This window comes from Gymnoscopelus microlampas, assembly GCF_963454915.1.
Source record: "Gymnoscopelus microlampas genome assembly, chromosome: 14".
In the NCBI taxonomy this organism is placed as follows: domain Eukaryota; kingdom Metazoa; phylum Chordata; class Actinopteri; order Myctophiformes; family Myctophidae; genus Gymnoscopelus; species Gymnoscopelus microlampas.
The window spans coordinates 3,041,271-3,059,365 of NC_139951.1; the positions used below are offsets into that span (position 1 = coordinate 3,041,271).

The 18,095-nt window shown below is 41.7% G+C and overlaps 1 protein-coding gene across 2 annotated transcripts; it reads left to right on the plus strand.

The window, feature by feature from the left end:
• Positions 1-244: 244 nt before the first annotated feature.
• Positions 245-17,865, plus strand: LOC311059461 (uncharacterized protein). Of its 2 annotated transcripts, XM_084077397.1 has the most exons (8): positions 245-937; positions 5,499-6,197; positions 8,948-9,066; positions 10,095-10,746; positions 11,088-11,239; positions 11,982-12,258; positions 12,570-12,712; positions 15,023-17,865. In XM_084077397.1, exons 1-8 carry the CDS (start codon positions 373-375, stop codon positions 16,400-16,402), a joined length of 3,987 nt encoding a protein of 1,328 aa, XP_083933523.1. In that variant the 5' UTR covers positions 245-372; the 3' UTR covers positions 16,403-17,865. The 2 variants fall into 2 exon arrangements, with proteins under 2 accessions (XP_083933523.1, XP_083933524.1); XM_084077398.1 differs by lacking the exon at positions 11,982-12,258 and having other exon boundaries at positions 11,088-11,117; positions 12,600-12,712.
• Positions 17,866-18,095: the final 230 nt, after the last annotated feature.

The following is an 18,095-nucleotide window of genomic DNA, read 5'->3' on the forward strand; positions in this document are numbered from 1 at the left end:
GTGATAAAACAGTAATGACAACAAAACAATAATAGCAAATTATTGTGACTTACTGTATGTTACCGTTTTACAGTTCAAACAACAGCTGTAGACAGGATGTCCAGTGGAACCTCAGCTTCCATCAGAGGTTAGTTCTATTGAAACACATGAAACAACAAACTGATACTGGTTTAGTCACATCAGTGATCTTTATGAATATTATGTGTATTTTTCCAACCAGGGAAGGTTCTGATGGGTCGCTACCCATCAGAACTGAGAATTGTTCTGATCGGGGGAAGACATGGAGGTGGACCCAGTGGAAAGAGTTCAGTAGGAAACATCATCCTGGGCAGAGATGTTTTTAAAACTAAAAGATTAACATCTAAGAGTGTCATGAGACAAGAGGAAGTGTTAGGGAGACAGGTCACTGTGGTGGACACTCCAGGTTGGAGGTCTACTCTTCCCCTAGATCTGACCCCAAAACTGACTCAGTTAGAAATCCAACAGAGTGTGAATCTGTGTCCTCCAGGACCCCATGTCTTTGCCCTAGTGATGAGACTGGACCTCCAATATGTAGGAACAGGGATGTCAGCAGAGGAGCATGTGAGATTTCTCCTCAGTGACAGAGCGTGGGAACACACTATTGTGGTGTTCACTGTAGCTGATAAAAACAACATGAGACCTGATCTCATTAGATCTGACCCTGAATTAAGATATCTTACAGAGAAATGTGAAGGCCGCTTCCATATTCTTAACATTAGTGACAGAGGAGATGGTAGTCAGGTCACAGAGCTGTTGCAGAAGGTAGATCAGATGGTGACTAGTAATGGTTGTCACTATAAGACAAAAGAACACGTCTCAGAGGAACTGAAAGAGATGGAGAGAACTATCAGAAGAAGAGCAGAACAAAGGACGGCAGACACTCAGAAACAAACAGCTGGACTTCCAAAAGAAATTGGTATGTTTTGTTTTACTTTAAGAAAGAATATTATATTACCTTTGACCAGGAGGTTCATGTGTCTGTCTGTCTGTCTGTCTGTCTGTCTGTCTGTCTGTCTGTCTGTCTGTCTGTCTCATAAACCATTAGGCAGATGAGTGCCATATTTCTTGTGCATAATGTCATCAAGCCACGGTCAATAACAACTGTTGTACAGTACAGTATGTTGTTTTTGTGAATTAGTAATTGTAGGACAATCGTTCCTCCAGGCTATGGGATAGGCACCCTGAGACAGACTAGTCAATCAGGGGGCTACATGTCCGGTTTTTGAGATCCACAATACTAACAATACAAATACAATGTTGTTTAACTTCCTCTTATGAAGGACTCACATAATGAAAACCAACACTTACAGTTCAAATCACTGCCTTTGATTGACTGTTCATACAAACATAATTGGTAAATAAAATGGTGCATTTATATAGCGCTTTTATCCAAAGCTCCAAAGCTCTTTACATTGATTGTGCCATTCACCCACACATTCGTACACCGATGGCGGAGGAAACCATGCAAAGCGTCTTGCTCAAGGACACTTCGACACTAACTCTGGGGGAGCGCCCCAGCCCGGGATCGAACAGGGAACCTTGCGGTTTCCAGTTCACTCTACCCCTACCCCTACCCCTACCCCTACCCCTGAGCCACTGCCGCCCCATAATTGATATAAAAAAATTAATAGTAGGGATGTTGATGCAAAAAAATAGAAAAATCTACCGTTCTTGAGACAGATTTTTCAAATCTCCCACTTAGGAGTGCAACAATGAATCGAACTAGTTAATATGAATGGTTTATATATACTAAACCATTCATTATGAAAACAATACAGGGTATAATAACAGAGTAGCTCCCATGTTGATCTCAGACTTCATATGGTCAGTCTAACTATAACATTTATGACATTTCTATAGATATCTATGACACATCTATGACATTTCTAGGACATAATTATGTATAACATATGACTCCATATTTGGCCAAAGTTTCAGCCTGATCCAACCCAAATTCAATTCCTTTATAAAAATGTAAGTTATAAAAAGCATATTTCTGCTGTCCAACTCCAGAACACTTTTTTTCCCAGGAAATATTTAAAACAAAGCAATGCTGCCTCACCAAAGTTGGTATAGTTACTTTATATATTGTCAGATACTTGCATGTGACATTATATTATCACCACTTCACCCAAATCCAGCTCAAGTGGAGTTAGGAGTTTTGTCGGTCATTGATAAGAACAGCTGACAATAGCTCAAATCGCTGTGGAGGGAGAGGTTCCAAATGGGGCTAAGCTGACAATGGATCTCCAAGCTCACAATGCATCACAACGTGTGAATTAATGCCCCGATGCTTCATGACACTTATTATATAATATAGACCTACAATAACAAAACAGACTTTAAATATTACAATGACTTCTGCAAAAATGGTTTCACAGAGTTGGAGTTTAAGTAGAGCTAGCGAGAGTAATTTCTTGTCACATTGATCTCCTCAGAAAACACTTCAGAGATTTTAGAAATATAATTACTTCTTTTCATATGTGTTCAATAGTGCTGATTTATGAAAATAAAACAAAAAACCTGAAAATGGAGTTAGCTGGTTCCCGCCGGACAGCGACAATATTTAAAACATATGAGAAAATACATACATGGGGCTCTATTCTAGGTGAACTTGGAACAAACCGCTAATTACGGAGTGCGGACTAGGCAAGAGGCGTTGCCCCGCAAAATTTGGTATTCTTTATTGTAAGTCGCTTTGGATAAAAGCGTCTGCTAAATGACTGTAATGTAATGTAATGTAATGTACTCCCCCGCCCCGCAAAACACCTGCGCTACCCGTTACATTATGCATAGGTGTGGTTTGGGCGTTACAATGATAAAACCAATCACCGTGCCAGAAGCCATTGCCTTTAAGAGAAGACTGCGCTAGCCGTCATCCCCGATCCAATATATGCTCTAGCCTATCTCCCCGTCTGCACTGTTGCCTGGTCTGATTATTATAAGCCACATTGGGCTTGTTTTCCTTCTTTTTTATTTTATTTATCCAAATACATTTTTATATTAATTTGTTGCCTACTGTGTTAACAATAAGCGTGTCATATTAGTCAGATCCGGAATAGTATTATGAAACTTAAAGCCATTTAAAATATTTATACTATTGGTACACACCGGCTGCTCCCAAATAATTAATTACATCATGTTGCCACAACGCTCCTACAGGCACCCATGGACCTCCAGCTGGTCGACCACAGGGCTGGGCGGTGGTACACTGACATACAGTAGCACATGGGTATAATAAATGGGACAGTTTTAGGAAAGGTCTGTACTCACTTTGGCTGTTATTGTTCTATTTCCACCATTCTAATGGATTCCAGGGGTGTGTAAACAGGGGTGTGAAGTTGCTCCATAGTTTCCTCTGAAGTGACGCAGTTAAAGTTAACTTATACATCCATATTGTCCCTGTTATCTTTCATCATCCACCTTTGTTCAGTAATCCCGAACAGAGCTACACTTTAAGTTTACATCAATCATTGCCTCTCAAACCCAGACACATTGCTGCGAACCGCGGTTTGGGTGGGTTCGGGTCAATCAAATATAATTATTAATTAATATCGGATAAACCGCGGGTGAAATATTGCGGTAAATAAATGAATGACATCTAATATATCTATCCATAAAATAGCTAAATCTCTGCGTGCTTGTGTCTGTGTGAGTGTGTAGAGAAGCCTCTGCGATGCGATCACAAAATGCATTGATTTAGCCTATGGAATGTCCGTGCGACGTGCAACTTTTTTCTTTTTTTAAACCGGTGCTGCGCTGATACAGAGCGCACTGCTCTGCTGCGCTTGGATCTGCTCTTGGATGCTCTTGGATGCCGCACAGAGTCTGCTGCGCTTGGATCTGCTCTTGGATGCTCTTGGATGCTCTTGGATGCTGCACAGAGTCTGCTGCGCTTGGATCCAAGCGCAGCAGAGCAGTGCGCTCTGTATCAGCGCAGCACCGGTTTAAAAAAAGAAAAAAGACGCATGCATTTTGTGATCGCATCGCACAACTAATACTAAAACTAACGGGGAATACCAGAAAATAATAATATTTTGACATACGGGGAAAACGGTGGTGGTGCGGATGCGGGTATTTAAATTGGATAAAGCACTTATTGCGGTTGAATAACGGGCGGATAATTAATTTGTACATGCGGATTCGGGTGACGTGAGAGGCCATCCGCGCATCTCTACTGCGGTTGCTTATTTCTCGCCAAGGCTGCATGGCAACACGGCTCATGGTCCAACGCACAAAGCCATTGCAGTGTCTGTGTGCACTTGGCGGGTGGTTTCAGAAACGGGCGGGTGCTTTTAGAATGCACTATCCCCCCCCCCCAAAGCCGTACCCATGTGTGTCTGCAGAATGGCAATGTGGGGGATATAGCAACAACACGCCCACGGCCACACCCCCACGAGCAACTAACGGCGTCGGCATAATGGGGGACGGGTAGCGCAGGTGCTAGCAGGTGCTAGAATAACATATTGGGGCCGCGCAGCTCCATTTTCCCTATTTAACGATAGTTAGGGGCGGGCAAATTGACCGAGAATAGGGGCCATGGAGTTACTTCCTTACTGGCAGTGTTCACAAGAAAGTTGGAGCTGATCGGTCGGTTTGTGAGATTAGTTACACACACACACACACACACACACACACACACACACACACACACACACACACACACACACACACACACACACACACACACACACACACACACACACACACACACACACACGTTTTGTAGATGTATTGTGCCACTGTTACTTGACTTAAGTAATAACGTCACTGCATACATCACTGTACTCTACTGAACACACCTTATTGTTCACTTGTATCAATGTGATTATTAGATATTAAGAACAACATATAATTACCTGGACATTGTTGCTTTGACCACGTTAAGGCTATTTTGAGCATTTCTTTAGAAACAGAGGCAGCTCCACGGATCATGTTCAACTCAGATTTGGCACAACAAAGGGAATGAACTCGTTCTCATTCCATTCAACAACAAATGTGGAATGCCCTCAACAACAAATGTGGAATGCCCTACCAAAAGGAGTAAAGGAGTGTAAACCCCTACTCACTTTCAAAACTGCCCTAAAGATACACCTTCAGGAGGCTGCAATTCGAAAATGTCCCCTGTCAAAGTCTTAACCTACCCTTTCCAGTTTAGTAGAACTTGTATTGTGAATTTGTACTTCCATGTACTGTTGTTCTCATGTCTTACTAAATAAAGTACATCAATCAATCAATCATTATAGGCAAATCCCCTGCAAAAAAACTAAACAAACCAAAAACATACAACAACAACAACAACCCATTTAAAAATGAAAAATGAAAATACCAGATCTACAAGTGTCATATCACATAGTGAGATTGTAGATCTGCCATTTAAACTATTTGTTGTTAAAATAGCACAATGGAAACGGAGAATTATTTCTTCAGTGTTTAAATAAAAAAGGTGTAAAAGTAATTCATGTTTTCTCTGACAGCACTGACGGACCTCAGGATTGTGTTGTTGGGAAGTCAGCGCTCTGGGAAGAGTTCAGCAGGAAACACCATTCTGACAGGAAGTGGGTTTAAAGTTAGTCAGATAGGTCAGAGGTCAGTGCAGTGTGAGGTGAGACATGGTGAAGTAGCAGGGAGACATGTGACAGTGGTGGACTCACCAGGATGGTGGTACAACAGTCTTCTACAGGACACCTCAGAGATGGACAAACTGGAGATCCAGAACAGTGTGTCTCTCTGTCCTCCTGGACCACATGCTGTTCTTCTGACAGTTCCTCTTCATCAAGCATTCACCAAAGCACAGAGAGTAGCAGTAGAGGAACACATGACACTTCTGTCACAGAGCGTGTGGAGTCAGACCAGTATACTGTTCACCTGTGGAGACTGTCTGGAAGACAGAAGTATTGAGCAGCACATTGAGGCTGAAGGAGAAGACCTCCGCTGGCTTGTTGACAAATGTGGGAACAGGTATCATGTCTTCAACAATCAGAAGATAGATGTCACTCAGGTCACACAGCTTCTGGAGAAGATAGAGGAGATGGTGTCAGGAAACACAGGTGGACACTATGAAGATGATGGAGATGAGAAGATGTCAGAGAGGAAGAGGAACATAGAGGAACATGTCCACACGTTCATGACCAAGACACACAGACAAAGAACTGCTCTGAAAGCTCTGTTTGAAGGTGATGTTTATAAACCTATTTGTGTGTGTGTGTGTGTGTGTGTGTGTGTGTGTGTGTGTGTGTGTGTGCGTGTGCGTGTGCGTGTGCGTGTGAATGTGCATGTGCATGTGCGTGTATTTGAGTTTGTTTGTCTCTTCTAATACATTTTTATATCGAGCAGTAATGTATATTATCAATATTTTATTTAATATATTGTCTCTTTAGGGCAGGAACCTTGTATCTCCATTTTTAAACTTTATGTTTTTTTTTCTTTTTCGTAAATGAATACCCTACTTCATCATACAACAACGTCACGCAAAAGTAGCACAAATAGTAAAAATAACAGTTCTACAAGCTCACAATGCGTCGCATCGTGACACGTTGTGAGCTTGTAGCTCTGCTATTTGTGCTATTTTTTTACATTTTGAGAGGTAAAGTGAAAGTGGTTAAGTGTGTCTGCATGTGGGTTTTATACATATTGAACAAATGAAAGGTATTATAAAGAGCTTTTAACTAATAATAACTACATTGTATCCATTGGAACACATGGTTCTTTATGCCATTTCCTGTAAAGTAATGGTTTTGGACATACAAGGTTTACACCCGACAGTGATGATGATGATTGATGATTCATGATTCTATGATAAAACGCTGCAGTACAAATACACTTTAATGTTATAACGTATCTGATGACAAACACATTGACATATTCAGTGTTTAATTTCAACACATCCTACTATAATTCTAGTAACATCACGGTGGTTGTGTCTTGGGGGGACTCTTGATCAAACTGCGCATGCGTCGTTAGGCGTCTCGCCAGGTTTCGCGAGAGAAACAAGCAGCAAGGTCTATGAAAACAAGGCCAAACCAAACGAACCCTACAAGCAACGAGGTCTATGAAAAGAAGGCCAAACAAAGCGCCTTCACACATATATACCTTGCGTCTTGGAAAACAGCCGATCTACAAGCTCACAACGCGTCCCCACACCCACCTGCACTTTCACAACCAACGCCAAAACACAATACCACCAATATTGCCACTAAAGCGCTTACAATAAGCCGACATGGCAAATAGCCTCAGCCTGCTGCCTTCCACACCATAGACGCCGCCCACTCTCTGAGTACATTCTGGAAACACACCAGACTTTTCTCGCACACACGATGCACATTAGTCACACTTTTAGATCCAGTCCTATTTTAAAAGTCTGCTTGGGGGACTCGCGTATCCGCGCGCCTGGTGTAGCCGCTATCATTGAAAAACACTTGGATCTAAACAAACGCGATGTGTGTTTGTGTGTTTGTGCGCGCTCGCGACGGCCGACGGGTGTTTGTGTTCTGTGCCTCCACGACACGTCTACTGACTCACTTTCGATCCCTGATAAACTGTCTGTTCTCAGCGCATAAGCCAAACTGCACATTTTGGGTGCTCATATTCCCCTACGGGTATGGTCTAGTTTATATAATTGATCACAAGAATATTCATAAACTTCAAATGATTGATACATTAGTGCTACTGTTCTGTGGTCAGTTTAGTCACTATTATTATACAGTATGTAATAATTCATGTAGATGAATCTATGAATCCAATACTAAATATTTAAATCAGTGTTCAAGATAGGGTAAGTGATATTTCTTTGTTAAAATAAGAGTTAAAAAGCTCAGTGTCAATAAGTGTTAACCACTTAAAGGGATATTTCACTTTCAAAAAAACTTTTGGTCATTTTATGGTCTACTCAGGCCCTTGTGAACCCCCAGACAGTTTTTAAGTTGCTTGATTCAGTATTTAGATATTTGATATTCATTTTATCAGCCACGCCCCCTTCCTATACAAACCCATTGTAACTTCAAACTCAATTTTTAACCTGTTTAACCATCAAAAACACCCGTCCTTGGTTCTGGTGACTCACCCTGCCCTCCTAATGCATGAGAGGGCCGTGTTTTTTTGATAACCTTTTTAATTTATTTTTAATATTCTTTTTTGAAAAATGAAAAAATTAAATACAAAAAAAAATATTAAAAATAAATGAAAAAAGTTATCAAAAAAACACGGCCCTCTCATGCATTAGGAGGGCAGGGTGAGTCACCAGAACCAAGGACGGGTGTTTTCGATGGTTAAACGGGTTAAAAATAGAGTTTGAAGTTACAATGGGTTTGTATAGGAAGGGGGCGTGGCTGGCAAAATTAATATCAAATATCTAAATACTGAATCAAGCAACTTAAAAACTGTCTGGGGGGTTCACAAAGGCCTGAGTAGACCATAAAATGACCAAAAGTTTTTTTGAAAGTGAAATATCCCTTTAAACCCTAAATACTTCATTGATTGGGATCCCCAGGGGTCTATACTTGGTCCGCTCCTTTTCCCCAAAATATCTTCGCCGAAAATAGCCGATCTACAAGCTCACAACGCGTTGCAAGGTGTTGCATTATTTTTTAGAGATTTTAGATCTGCTATTTTGTGTGTGAGTGTTTACCCCAGAATAGGGATGTTAGGGTTCATTTGATCCAGTGCACTAATGTAGAGTGTGTGTGTGTGTGTGTGTGTGTGTGTGTGTGTGTGTGTGTGTGTGTGTGTGTGTGTGTGTGTGTGTGTGTGTGTCTGTCTGTCTGTCTGTCTGTCTGTCTGTCTGTCTGTCTGTCTGTCTGTCTGTCTGTCTGTCTGTCTGTCTGTCTGTCTGTCTGTCTGTCTGTCTGTCTGTCTGTCTGTCTGTCTGTCTGTCTGTCTGTCTGTCTGTGTGTGTGTGTGTGTGTGTGTGTGTGTGTGTGTGTGTCAGGAGAACATCAGAGTCTAGCAGATGTTAGGCTGATGTTGATTGGTGCAAAGCAGGAGGAGAGGAGTGGAGCTGGAAACCTCATTCTACAGCAGGATGTGTTTACAGAAACTCCATTCAAGGTGAGTAATATGACATGAATGTGATGTTATAATGAATGAGCTCAAAGTAAACAGTAAAGAGATCAAATATAAATGTTTTCTGTTGATAATGTGAAAGTATCTGCTGTCATGAATGTTTGAGACATCATGTGATCAATTAATTGTCAGTGATCAATACACACATGTTCATTTTATAATAGATTATCATCATGTCTGTATCTTTCATGTAACCATGTAGCCTACTGTGCAACTGAGGTCTGTTTTACTTAGACTAGAGGGTTCAGTCTTTATCCTCTTTTACAGTTTAGAGTGATGATGATCAGCAAAGCAGAGAGAAAGATGATAAAGAGAGGTAAACAATGAATGGGGGAGAGAGAGAGAGAGAGAGAGAGAGAGAGAGAGAGAGAGAGAGAGAGAGAGAGAGAGAGAGAGAGAGAGAGAGAGAGAGAGAATGATAGGATAATCATCTAGGGGTACAGTAGGTTCAGGATGTTACAGCAGCAAAGAGTAAAAGTATAAAGTGTCGCATGGTGCTGAGTCCTTCATGACTGTATTTATAATCTAACTGTATACATTTACAGTATGCTCCACTGTGTGCACCTTTCTAGTTAGGTTCCATTAAGGCCTTTGCAGACATTTGCTGATTCGTCAGTCAGTTTTTACCGCATGCGAAAAGACGCACAAATCGAACTGGGTTCGATTGGGGGGAAAAAAAAGCACCGCCGCAGCCACTTGCCGCACGGCAAATTCGGAGCCGGTGTGCATGAGGTCATAGAGAACCATGTGTTCTTTATAAAAATGATATTGTCCGTTTTTTCCGTGCGAAAAGTCACACCCTGTCTGCAAAGGCCTTAACTCCATTCCATACAGTTATTGTTATTTTATTTTTTTGTAGTGTTACTGTTGCACTGTTAGACAAAGTGATGGAGAATAATTACAAATACATTCAGTTAATTTCTGACAAGCTTGAGAAAGTAACTCCAATTAGGACAGAATAGAATAAATGTTTTGTTTATTATGACTAACATACAGTAAACCTCACATTGCAGGAGTTTAAAACCCAGACTAAACTGACAGAATGTGTCAGACAACAGAGTCGAGTTGCTGACAGAAATGTGAGAGTGGTGAACTGTCCAGACTGGTCGACTACACCTCCATCATGGAAGATCAAAAACGTCCTTCTACACGGTTTGACTCTGTGTTCTCCTGGACCCCATGCTGTCCTGGTGACTGTTGATGTCAGGTCCAGTTTCTCTGAAGCTGACAGGAGATCAGTGGAGGAACACATGGAGCTGCTGGGGGACAGAGTCTGGAGACACACTCTGGTTCTGTTCACACAGGGATACTGGCTGGGAGAGAGACATGTTGAGGAGTACATAGAGTCTGAAGGAGAACCTCTGAGGTGGCTCCTGGAGAAATCTGGCTTGAGGTACCATGTTCAAGATGGTCTCAAGTGGGACATTTCAGAAGTAACAGAGCTGATGGTGAAAATAGAAGACATGGTAACGTTGAACAGCGGACACTTTGGACCTTCGAGACAGAAGACACTGGTTGAAAGACTGAAAGGAAAGAAAACAGAAGAAGAATGGAAGAAGAGAGAGCAGGAGATAGTAGAGAGGATGTTGGTGTCTGAGCCAGAAGAACCAACCCTGCCAGCTGCTAGGAGAAGGAACAGCATGGATCATAGATTTATTCCAAGTAGTGAGTATCAGTAAACTGTCTGCAACATATTGTAACTGTTCCTGTGTGCCTGTGTGCCTGTGTGCGTGCGTGCGTGCGTGCGTGCGTGCGTGCGTGCGTGCGTGCGTGCGTGCGTGCGTGCGTGCGTGCGTGAACTTGAGCGTGAGCGTGCGGAATCATTAGGCTGTCTTGAAGAGATGATGATATGTTTGATGGAAGAGGTCTAAATGACATCATGGTTCATATGTGAGGAACAGAGACATGTAGAGATGGTGGGAGGGGCTGCAGGGTTTTCACATCCAGGTCCATCCAAGACATATTCTCATTGTAAATGTCTTGCTGTCTGTTGTCTTCTGTTGCAGTGAGTGGTGGAACACCATCTGAAGCAGGAAGTTCATGCCGCTGGTCACCTGACAAGGTCTCTGATTGGCTGCTGAAGAAACATCCTGGACCAATAGCGTCCTCTTCAGGATATGACACCATGAGTGAAGTTCCCAGCCAAGCAGATACTGATGTAAGTGTACGTGGGTCTTTTTTTTTAATGCAGCTATTTCTATACATTTTCGGCCTTTTCATCCACACACAAACACATTTTTGGCCCCTGAAAACTGTCTTTTTGGAAAATTCCAGCCAGATAGAAGATTTTTTTTTTTTGAACTGTTTTTGCATTTCCGTGAGGACACAGTAAACCATGGATTTGTCTGCCACACCACATTGTGCGCCACAGTTTCTGGTTTATGTCATATCCTTTAATTAATTCCTTATGGTGATATCTTCATTATTTACATCAGGATTACATTATATTTCATGCAATGGTGGACAGATTTTGAAATAGCTGATCTACAACGTCAAGCGTTGCGAGGCGTTGTGAGCTTGTAGATCAGCTATTTTCACAATAGGCTATTTATCTGTGGAACCGAGTCAAACTAAATTGAATGCCTCAACTTCTACAATTTCAAGTGCTTGTCAGGGTGGGGGGTCCTCAGTTCAAATATGATTATTTTGGGGGGTCCTCAGTTCAAATATGATTATTTTGGGGGGTCCACAGTTCAAATATGATTATTTTGGGGGGGTCCCCAGTTTAAATGATTATTTTGGGGGGTCGCCACTTCAAATTTATTTTGGGGGGTCCACAGTTCAAATATGATTATTTTGGGGGGGTCCCCAGTTTAAATGATTATTTTGGGGGGGTCGCAGGATGAAAAGGTTGAGAACCACTGCTGTAGTGTTTACTAATGTATACTGTTCTGTTTCAGTCTGTTTACAGAGGACATGTTGGACCTTTAGACTCAACAGAAGACAGCTCTGTCAGAGACACAGGACACTTCAAGGTGGGACATGGGCCCAGACAGAAGACACTGTTTGAAAAACTGACAGGAAAGAAAAACTTAGAAATAACAACAGAAGAATGGAGGAGAAGAGAGCAGGACTTGATAGAGAGGATGTTGAAGTTTGTGGTGTCGGAGCCAGAAGAACCAACCCTGCCAGCTGTCAGGAGAAGGAACAGCATGGCTCATGGATTCATTCCAAGTAGTGAGTATCAATTAACTGTCTGCAATATTGTAACTGTTCCTGTGTGTGTGTGTGTGTGTGTGTGTGTGTGTGTGTGTGTGTGTGTGTGTGTGTGTGTGTGTGTGTGTGTGTGTGTGTGTGTGTGTGTGTGTGTGTGTGTGTGTGTGTGTGTGTGTGTGTGTGTAAACTTGAAGGGAATCAGTAGGTTGCACTGAAGGGATGATGAACTTCTTGACATGTAGAGATGGTGGGCGGGGCTGCAGAGTTTTCACATCCAGGTGTGCTTTTATTGTCATTGTAAATGTCTTGCTGTCTGTTGTCCTCTGTTGCAGTGAGTGGTGGAGCACCATCTGAAGCAGGAGGTTCTTACTGCTGGTCACCTGACAAGGTCTCTGATTGGTTGAAGAGACATCCTGCGCCCTCTTCAGGATATGCCACCATGAGTGAAGCTCCTACCCAGGCAGACACTGATGTGGTGAGTGTGAGAGATGAAGATGTTTCATAGATGAAACTTCATTCAGCTTTGTTTGAGCGTCTATATGAACACAATGGGCTCGTGTTCGGGGGAGGGAAGCCGGGCGGGATGGGTGTATAATTGTCACTGCACATACTCCTATGGGCTGGGGAGACACCTGTCACCAGGGAGTGTTGGGTGGGAGGAGTAGGACGGAGGCTCTACGTCCTCCCGGTGGGGGCTCGCTCCTCACTGGCAGGTGAGTCAGTAGGATACAACAGCAGTGACAACATGGGGAGGAATCAATTGGCATAACAACTAAATTGGGGAGAAAAAAGGGCTAAAAAGTAAAAACGCTAAAACAAAATGAAAGAAACTTTAGTTTGACATCAATCCCAGATTTTAATACTTATTTCTTTACCTTATGTTTTATATCATACATATAAATCATACATCATCATAATGATCATTGTAAGAACACTGATTTATATCATATCTTTATTCATGATTAAGGGGTCAAGCATATCAGTGCTGGTCCCTACTTATTTCTCTACATTGCATCTCTACCTTGTATTATTCTTCTTCCGCCGCTTTTCGCAGTTCTGGCTTAACCGTGCAGTCGATTTGTACGAAACTCGGTGTAATGGTAGAGGGTCATGGAAAACGGTCAAGAAATGAAACTCACAATCATTCGTCAGAGGCTGGCGCTATAGCACTCAAATGAAAAGTCTAACTTTGAACAGATATAACTCATGCCCTGTTTGAGGTATGAAACTTGAATACACATATTATGCGTCTCCTCATGCCGAACAACTTTTGACGTCTGACTTTTGACGTCTGACCTTTAGATCTCCCACCATTTTGAATTATATGAAAAAACGTTCAAATCCATCTCCTCCTGGGATTTTTGAGCAATGTAAACACACATTTCTATACATAAACTTTGAACCTATGCCGACAAAAGTGTAGAAGTGGATTTTCTTTAAGTGAAAAGCATAAAGCTTTTATGAGCCAATGAATATTGCAGTTTTATGAAAAGAGAGGGGAGGGGGAGGAGAGGGGAGGGGAGGGGTGAGGAGAGGAGAGGAGGACCACTCAAAGGGAAAAAAACATCTAGATGTGAGGGTCGCAAAGCGGCTCAAACCTCTAGTTATTATTATCATAAACGACATCCTAACCTCCAATATTGACCAGTGAAAACAACATGGCAACACTAACAGTACGAAATTTATTTCATAATTATGTTGGGCTTAAAGTTGACTTCTTACAGTGGTAAAAGAGCAACACCGATATCTGCTGTCGGAATATGAAGCCGACTAACCACATATTATTGTCACCATGGTGACAACATGCATAAGCCCAATTAGAATACTACAATCCATCTGTGCTGTCTAGTAAAATGAAATACAATACATTGAAAAATGTTGTCATAACTGAATTTGTGACACGAGTTTGGAATCTGCATTATAAGCAACACAATACAGAGATACATTACAATATCCACAATCCCTCAGCACTCTGCTCAGCTGTTCAGAATGCTCAATTTTGTTAACTCTTTAACTGCCAGAGTATATACACAATCTACCCCCTTCCCTGCCATAGAATAACATTGCAAAAATAGGTAAAATGTGAATTTTGTCTCCGTTTATTTTTTAACATTGAAGTGAATGGAGCAGAAAATCTTTGCATCGCGTTATCTCCTGCTTCCTTTGTGATAAACAAAAAATGTAAAAAGCTAAAAATAAAAAAAATATATTTTTTTAATTTTTTCAAAAATCTCGTCAATCTCGTCGACGGCTGGCTGAGCCATGCGGAGAAAAACGAGAAATCTCGTCAATGGCAGGAAAAGAGTTAATTACATGGGCTGCTTTGTCTCCAGTTCAATCTATTCTGTTTTATTGTGCCATTGTTGCATATTGCTTTTTGTCTTTCATTCCTTGGCCCTGTTTATCGCTGCTTGCAGCTATATTTGCAATTTGTAATCTTACATTTAAATAAAATAATTCATAATGTAGTTATTATGATGATCGGTTTGGCTCATATTGGTGCCCCCTCGGCACCCTGGTGCCCTACGCACAGTGTGTGTGGTGCGCGTGTGCCTAGCGACGTACTGCTTATCTCAGTGGTTTTGTGTACCCTGACCGCCATCTACTGGTAGAGCACCTTTGAGGCAAGGCACGTTAAAATATTGGCAAAGAGTCAGGAATCACAACAGTCAGTCAGCATTGAGTGATATTTTCATTTTTAAGAGCTGTACAACAGTCTTATTTTGTTACTCTTTATTATGTTTATCTAATATCCATGAATTTATTTTATTTTCTCTGTTTTTAGGGAACTATTCCTTTGCATGGTGAGATGGAAGAACATCCTGCTACAGAACCACTGTCTTCTCTACATCCCTCTCTGGAACTCCAAGATGAAACTGATCTAAGTTCATGCTTCAGTGGTTTGAAGATAGAAGAATCAATCTCTCTGCCTCGTTCTCACAGCTCACCCTCACTGAGCCAAATTCCATGTTTAGAGAACAAGGAAAGTTTCAGAGCAAATCAGTCCCACAGCTTAAATGATGTTACCGTACTGGACAAAACACAGAAAATTACACCTGATATCATTGTTGTAGAAGACCAGGAAAGCTACAGTTTCCACTGCACCCAAGCAGGACTGTTCCAGTGCAACTTGACCGACCTGGTGTTTAAGATGGAGACAGAGGGAGATGTGACTTACAGGACAGTCCCATGGCACCGAAGGCTTATAGCCAAGTTTAGCAAGAGAGCTGCAGGACCACTGTTTGACATAAAAGGTTCTCAGGGGTCTGTGTGTCAGCTACAGTTTCCACATTGTGAGATCCTCTCCATGGGTGGAGGCAAATCCTTGTCTGTTGTCCATGTGGTGGATGATGGCATTGAGCTGATCAAACCCCTTGTGATCACAGAAACTCATGTTATCATAAATGTAACTGGATTATCTTTATTTGGTATCATCAGGGAGATGTTGTTCGGGCCCCGTCCTGTCCAGGCATTGGTGTCACTGTTTTATACACCACCGATTGAAGATGATCCAAGTTCGATCCTTAAAGTATTGTTGCTACCTGGGAATGTTGTGCGGCATGAAGTGATGAACAAAAGGAGGGAGATAAATGGAGAAGAGATTTACATTGAAGTTTCTCTCTGTAAACTAATCCCAAATCAAGAATACACCCTCTCCACTTCCCCTCGAGATGATTCCATCATAGTTCTACCAAATAAGGCAGAATTTGAAGTTGATGAATTATCCTACCACAATTACATGCCAACATTTGTCATTAATTTAGAGGAAAGTTTTAGCCATGTTAGGTTGCTTCTAAGCAACAGTAACACCTCCTCCGTCTGTGCATGGGAAGGTTATGTGAAACTCTCAGCTGCTGCTTTAAGAAAACAACAAGTTCAGCACACAGTGACTATTCCAGCAGAAGAGAGACTGTTTTCTGTGCGAAGCAGCTTCATTGACAGGGTTTCACTTCCCAATCTTAACGGTCTCCTGGACAAACTTTTAGAGAGGAGCATTATAACTGATGCTGAGAGGGAGATGGCTGATGGGATGCAGATGAGAAAAGACAAGGCACGTTTTGTCATCGACACAGTGAGGCGCAAAGGACCTGATGCCAGTTCAAAAATGATATTGATTCTCTGTGATCTGGACATGTGCCTCTCTGAACATCTTGGGTTGATGTAAAACTGGACTGATACTTAAAATACCAGCACTTAGGCAATGTCCTGTTGCTTCTTTTTTCCGTTGATGAATCATCCCAATTACATTTAAACATTTGAAGTGATTTTAGAGGGACGGTTTAGGCGTGTTAGGCTGCTTCTAAGAGACAGTAACCCATCCATCTGTGCATGGGAACGTGATGTAGACCTTTCAACTCCTGCTTCAAGAAAGCTACAAGTTCAGCACACACTGAGTCATGAAGCGAAAGACAAACTGTTGTCTGTGCGCCAGCGTTTCACATCCCATTCTCAACAATGTCCCGGACAAACCTTTAGAGGAGGGGGTGATAATCAAAGAAGATTATGATAAGGCCCACGTGGAGCAAGTGAAACATGAAAAGGCACGTTGTGTCATCGATACAGTGAGGAGCAAATGAACTGCTGCAAGTTTAAAACTGATATCTATTCTACGTGAAACCGCTCATTCCTCTATGAGGATCTTGGGTTCATGTAAAACTGCACCAATGTACTTGAGTTGGATCATTACATTTAACTGTTATCTTTTGAATGACATGATCATGCAGAGCAACTTCAAAGTAAACAAGTAATGACAGGTGCAATGCCTTGCTCAAGGACACTTCAACAGGCTGCCTGGCTACAGCATGGACACATGACTGTTTCAGAGGTTAAACACTGGATGTTTGACTGTGACCTCAGGACACAAAGATTTGACAAATGCCTTTCAAATGTTTTAACTCATGAAGTGGAATCATGTCTGACTTATGTTTATTCAGACACCTGATGAAGGTTATGGACAATACTAAGTGGAGTATGTGAACACATACTAATCACCAGCTGTATGTTTATAGGTAGGGAGCCCCATGTCAAGGGGTTTTCTGCATTACCTGCTGTGGAAATAGCGACAGCGAAATGTGAGATAAGACCCACACACAGTGGGGCTTTGAGTGTTGTATGTTTGGGCAACGCATGCAGATGTGCTCTGATGAGAAGCAAGAGGATGCCTGAAAAAAGCCATTTTACTCCCTGCTCCCACTGACACTGCTATTGTTTAGACCTGGTCTCTTCACTCCACTTAGCGTTAAACCCAGACCATAACTTCAACACAGTCTACTGGAAAAGAGGGAGTTATGGTACATATACCATAAGCTGTTCTGAGAGAGGTCCATGTCCCTCTGGCTTCCTCACCGCTAGCAATTATATCATGATAAGAAGACATCTGTACCCCTTACTCCCTGTTATATCCTGACAGGACGTCTGGAAATACATACAATGTACAATAGACCTTTTTTACTACAAAGTATTTTAGAATTTAGGAATGAAATTGTTGCTGATATTTCAAAAGTACCTGTGATCAATTACTCTGTATTTTCAAGTAAAACCTATATTTGTTCATTATCAAGACTCTACTTGCCTTCTTTTCTATTCAGACCTTGATGTGTGTAGATGTGAACGTTGGTGAGTAAATCAATGTACTCAATGTACGACTAAGTTGTACATTTTACTTGTTAATTATCATTATTATTTTGTTATTATGATTATTGGTCAACTTTGTGATAAAGAGCCATTATGAGACATAAGCTACTTTGGAATTTAAGCTTCTCCTTGAGGGGCTGCTAACCTGACGCTACCAGATCCAAACAGCTTGCTCCACACATTGTTTCACAGCTGAGGAACCTGGTTACTCAATACCGCCCCAT

What these genes read in the sequence shown, in the direction of transcription:
- LOC311059461 (XM_084077397.1), top strand. Translation starts at nt 373, where the DNA reads ATGAGACAAGAGGAAGTGTTAGGGAGACAGGTCACTGTGGTGGACACT. An exon ending in TCTGAAAGCTCTGTTTGAAG is followed by an intron (nt 6,198 to 8,947) that starts GTGATGTTTATA and finishes TGTGTGTGTCAG; the next exon opens with GAGAACATCAGAGTCTAGCA. An exon ending in TCATGGATTCATTCCAAGTA is followed by an intron (nt 12,259 to 12,569) that starts GTGAGTATCAAT and finishes CCTCTGTTGCAG; the next exon opens with TGAGTGGTGGAGCACCATCT.